We start from the raw sequence: 4,965 nt of genomic DNA on the forward strand, positions 1-4,965 counted from the left end.
TGCTTCTAATCTATTCTTGCTGTTCCCTTGATTATTTTTTTTTCCATTTTTTAAATCCGCTATATGGTTCTAGAGATGTGGGCCTTTTCATTTAGTGTGCCTAGGATGCTAATTTTTATGGTCCTTACCAAGGGGGCATTACTCACAGGATAATCTAGGAGAACAGCCTAAAAACATGCACCCAGATAATCCTTTGTGCCTTGTCCCCTTGGTAAAGACCATAAAAATTAGGAAACTGGACATATTAAAATAAAAAGGCCTACACCTCTGGAACATATGGAAGATTTAAAAAACAAAAAAAATTGAATTCTCAGGGGAGCAGCAATAACCTGGTCGCGTTTGCCCTGGGGACAGGTCCTCTGCAAGTGTATTCATTAGTGATACCTTTCTGTACTACTTAAATGGCCAATATATACTCAACAAACTTTGCATAAAGCAATAGTTAAAGAAATATAAGAAACTTTGTATTATACTGTATCTCATCAGAGAAAAATACATCTTTCTCCACTTCTGAGCCACTTCTCTTTTTCCCTGCCATATAAACTCACCATGCAATCTGAAAAATAGTTAAAATTTGTCTTGTTAAGACAAGATGAACTGCCAGCACAGTAAGGTGTCAGCTTACAGAATTCACTTAAGACTATGCAAAGAGAGAAGGAGAAAAGAGCAGAATGAGAAAACAAGCAGATGCAGAGATCATGCTACAGTTTCATTAAGATTATCCCAGTGCAGGAATCACATCTACACAGCTAAGTACTGAAGTATTGCTGTATAATATCCTCCATGCCATTGGTGTTCCCAATTGTGTACTAAATAATGAAAAAAGAGAAGAAATCTTGATTTTGTATGTGCTGTGTTATGGGAGATAGCTAATATTATAGCATCTAGTCCCCATCCATTACTAAGAGTTATTTGCAAATTAGCCATAGAGAAACTCATGAAAAATGCATAACACAATTTACATATGGCCAGAAATAATGTTATTCCTCATTTACGAATAATATACTTTAATCTGAAAAGTTCAATGAAAATCTCTCATACATGACACATCAACACAGGAGCAAAAATTTTATATAAATGCTTTATTTATAGTAAAAAAAAAAGTTCCAAACATAGATTTAATAAAATTTGTTATAAAGTAGAGAAACCATATTGGATTAAAAGCAGAACGTGATGCCTCCTATGTCGATGATGCTGCTGGGGTCACAGCCCTCATAGTACTCATCCACTAATAAATTAGAGAAGAAATATAACAAAGAGGACAGGTTAGAATCAACATACATGTAATGTAATGTTATGTATTGTACAATTGTTCACATTATTTATAGAGACCCATATATACTGTAGACAAGAAAGGCCCTTGCAGAATGACCTCCCGTCCAGTGTAGGCTCATCATTCATGGATTGATGGAAACTCCAAGTTTTCTGAGCACTGAATTACTCCAACCAGTAAGTACTTGCCTAACTAATGGTTTCTGAATAGAATAACAAACTGGTTTTGCTGGTTGTTGGCAGTGGCGTAACTTGAAGCTTGTGAGCCCCAATGAAAAATCTCCAACAGGGCCCCAACTATCACAAGTGTCCAATATTAATAGTCTTTATATATGGGCCAAAGGGACCTTTTGGGCCCCCTAGGCTCCGATCCCCAGTGCAATTGTAACTCCTCCACCTATTATAGTTACGCCCCTGATTCTAGGTAAATCTAAATAGTAGAACACTCTGGACCTCACCTTGGTTTACATCAGCAGTGTAGGATGGGATTCCCCGACAAAGGGCTTCAATATGGACTCCATATATGCCGATATTCGCAATGGGAACATTGTTGACATTATACTTGAAGAGATGCGCGGTGGTCTTGACCTGAACATTAAATATGTTAAATTAAAGTTATATTTTTAAGAAAGTAATTGTCTTAAGGACGGCTTTCCCTTCTGTAGAAGCAGACTATGCATATCTTATGGGTCTCCTATGGGGATTCTATGCTGATTCTTCACATCCATAGTTATGGCAATGCATTCGGAGAAGGAAAATGCATTCAAGCCATGAAAATGGGGGCACCAAGACCTCCTGCACTGGGAGGTTAGTAGTGTATTGATGTTAAGCAGAATCTAAGAGCAACTTAATTTTAATCTTTTGTTATGGAACCTCCCATTACCAGGGGCTCAATAGAAAAGATAATGAAATTATGAAATCCACAAACCAAAGCTATTGGCCAGAAAATCTTGCAATTCTTGAGAGGTGAGTTGACATTGATTAAATAAAATTTGTTAACCCAATATTTCTAATGACAATATTATGAGAGCTAATGTTTGAACTCCTTACAGGTTTCTGTTGGAGGACTTCAATTCTTGGGAACACATTCTTATCAATTTTCGTCACCACACACATCCTTTTTCCATAGAGTCGTGTTGCAAATACTCCCTTTAAGTTAAAAAGTTATTTTTAAATTACACATTTCACATTTCATCCATACAAATAGTTGGATGGTTAGAGAAGTACTCACTTTCCCGTAGTCACAGATGGAGTTCCAGGAGTTCCAGCCATTGAGATTGTTGATGTTGGCGACATGGTCCTGGTTGTTGATATTCACTGTCTGATGCACATTGTCACCAACGTTCCCTTGATTGTTAATATTTATATTCTGGGGAAGAACATTAGAAAGTTACTAAAAATATTAAACCAAAAGTGGAAAAATATTAAAACGAAAGTCTATCAAGGGATGGCTGGCAAGAACATATCAGTGCAAGTAAGTAGATAATACTACCACTCTGCTACATAAATAAGTAGAAAAGAGAAAATATTTTTATATAAAATACATATGAATAGCACATAGATAGAAATTTATAGAGGTTCTCACATCAGTAGCAAGCAGAGATCCAAGGAGAGCAGCAAAGATCACCTGAAAGACAAAATATGAACATTGTTGTAATTTCATTATGTTTCTTGCCATAATTTAATCTTAGAGGTATATTCCAGTTTTAATAAATACATATTATTCTTCATATAATGGTTAATATACTTTAATATACTTTTCATATCAATTCCTCCCTTAATAGGAACTTTCATAGATTCCTCCCTGTTGATATACTGCAAATCTGTGTTGGACGCACTGTTACCCTGGTACGGAGCTCTGATAGATGTACTATACCATTAATAAGCCGTGTACCAGGGTGAGCATCACATAACAAGGACAGACATACTGTATATTCACTCAGTGAAGTTGGGTATTGAATGACTTTAGGCAGAGGTCTTGAGACATTCGGTATAAGGACAACCAACTTCCCTTGCATTTCAATCTACTCAATCATCCCATCTTTGATGTCAAGTACATTGGGGCTTGCTAGGTTAAAGGGGTTTTCCCATGAACAAAGTTCAGTTTAATCAATAAATTTTGAAATAATAATAACTTCCACAATTGGATGTGTTTAAATAAAATATTCCTGTGCTGAGATAATCTTAGAAATGTGCCCCTGCTGTGTACTGTGTAATGGCTGTGTCTGACCGTGCAGGAACATGGTCTGATCATACCACAGCTCCTGGGCAGGGGAGAAAGAAAAAGAGTATACAGACATTACAGCACCGGGATCACACATAATTATTTATTTGAGGTAAAACATTTTTTTAAAAAGAATCAGGCAAATGCTTTACCTCACTAAAAGAATCAGCTGTGATCCCATCACTGTAATGTCTGTATACTTTCTATTATGTCCTCCCCTGCCCAGGAGATGTGGTATGATCAGACCATGTTCCTGCACGGTCACACACAGCCATTACACAGTACACAGCAGGGGCACATTTATAAGATTATCCCCCACACAGGAACATTTTTTTATATACATCCAATTGTGGAACTTATTATTATTTCAATATCTATTGATTAAAATCAACTTTAAAATAAACTTTGTTCATGGGAAAACCCCATTTAATGCCAAGTTACAATTACCAACTGTTCCTACTCTAATATTGATGGGCTTTATTGGTGTCTACTGTGCTATACAAATATTTGCAAAAATTGACATAAGTGTTCGCAAAACCTCTTTAATTCAATACCCCTTGTGATTAAAGTGTTGTATCCTACATTTTTTTCTGGAAATAAATGCATTTTTATTATTTATTTTGCTTTGTTTATATAGCTTCATCATATTCCGCAACACATCATCACTGTCTCCATTGGGGCTCACAATCTAGATTCCCTATCAGTATGTCTTTGGAGTGTGGGAGGAAACCCACGCAAACACGGGGAGAACATACAGTCTCCTTGAAGATGTTGTCCTTGGTGGGATTTCAACACAGCACCCCAGCGCTGCAAAGCAACAGTGCTAACCACTGAGCTACCGAGCTGCCCCAAGTTAGTTGAATCACACAGAGACTTTAAGAAAATATACTGCTATACCCTATGATTTCCTGCAAACCTTATATCAATATAATCTACAATCCAACCTCTAAATTGCATCGTCCATTATATCAATCATTTCAGTAGTAGATACATACCAAGGTTTTCATTTTGGTTTCTCTCTAGAGAAGTTTGGAATGAAAGGTATAGACCCCTCTCTAGGGCTCCTTTATATACAGAAGAAAGGACAACCAACCCAACTTAGATATTTTGCCTTGGAAAGTGTCCACCTTGTGAAGAGAAAGACACAATGAAACTTTTATCTTATTAAACATAGATATGGAAATTCTTGGTTTAATAATGGTTCCATTGTTTTTGGTTCATATTGTGCAATACAAGGTATGGTTTGTAGCCAAATCATGAGTTGCGTAAGAACAGTATGCCAAAATGGGAAAATAGGAATAACCTCTTGAGATCTATATAATGTTTTAGCCGTGGAAATTGCAAAGTGATTTCAAAGTAGCCCTAAGTGTGGGACTTTATGCATTAGTGCTATTATTCACTGCATATTCACTAATCACTATTAGTGTGGAGCGAGGATGTATCATTAATAGTGATGAGCGAGCCTACTC

The 4,965-nt window shown here is 36.5% G+C and overlaps 1 protein-coding gene across 1 annotated transcript; it reads right to left on the bottom strand.

The window, feature by feature from the left end:
• Positions 1 to 1,067: 1,067 nt before the first annotated feature.
• LOC141166696 (gastrokine-1-like) lies at positions 1,068 to 4,610 on the bottom strand. The gene is made up of 6 exons (XM_073653640.1): positions 4,492 to 4,610; positions 2,858 to 2,899; positions 2,504 to 2,641; positions 2,323 to 2,421; positions 1,731 to 1,860; positions 1,068 to 1,228 (listed from the first exon to the last, which is right to left on the bottom strand). The coding sequence occupies exons 1-6, from the start codon at positions 4,501 to 4,503 to the stop codon at positions 1,158 to 1,160; spliced, it is 492 nt and encodes a 163-aa protein (XP_073509741.1). The 5' UTR covers positions 4,504 to 4,610; the 3' UTR covers positions 1,068 to 1,157.
• Positions 4,611 to 4,965: the final 355 nt, after the last annotated feature.

The sequence above is a fragment of the Phyllobates terribilis genome, unplaced genomic scaffold, assembly GCF_046119375.1.
Source record: "Phyllobates terribilis strain yellow unplaced genomic scaffold, ASM4611937v1 Scaffold_11__3_contigs__length_659146591, whole genome shotgun sequence".
Lineage (NCBI taxonomy): Eukaryota > Metazoa > Chordata > Amphibia > Anura > Dendrobatidae > Phyllobates > Phyllobates terribilis.

What these genes read in the sequence shown, in the direction of transcription:
- LOC141166696 (XM_073653640.1), bottom strand. An exon ending in AAGTCCTCCAACAGAAACCT is followed by an intron (nt 1,861 to 2,322) that starts GTAAGGAGTTCA and finishes TTTAATGTTCAG; the next exon opens with GTCAAGACCACCGCGCATCT. An exon ending in CACTGCTGATGTAAACCAAG is followed by an intron (nt 1,229 to 1,730) that starts GTGAGGTCCAGA and finishes CTAATTTATTAG; the next exon opens with TGGATGAGTACTATGAGGGC.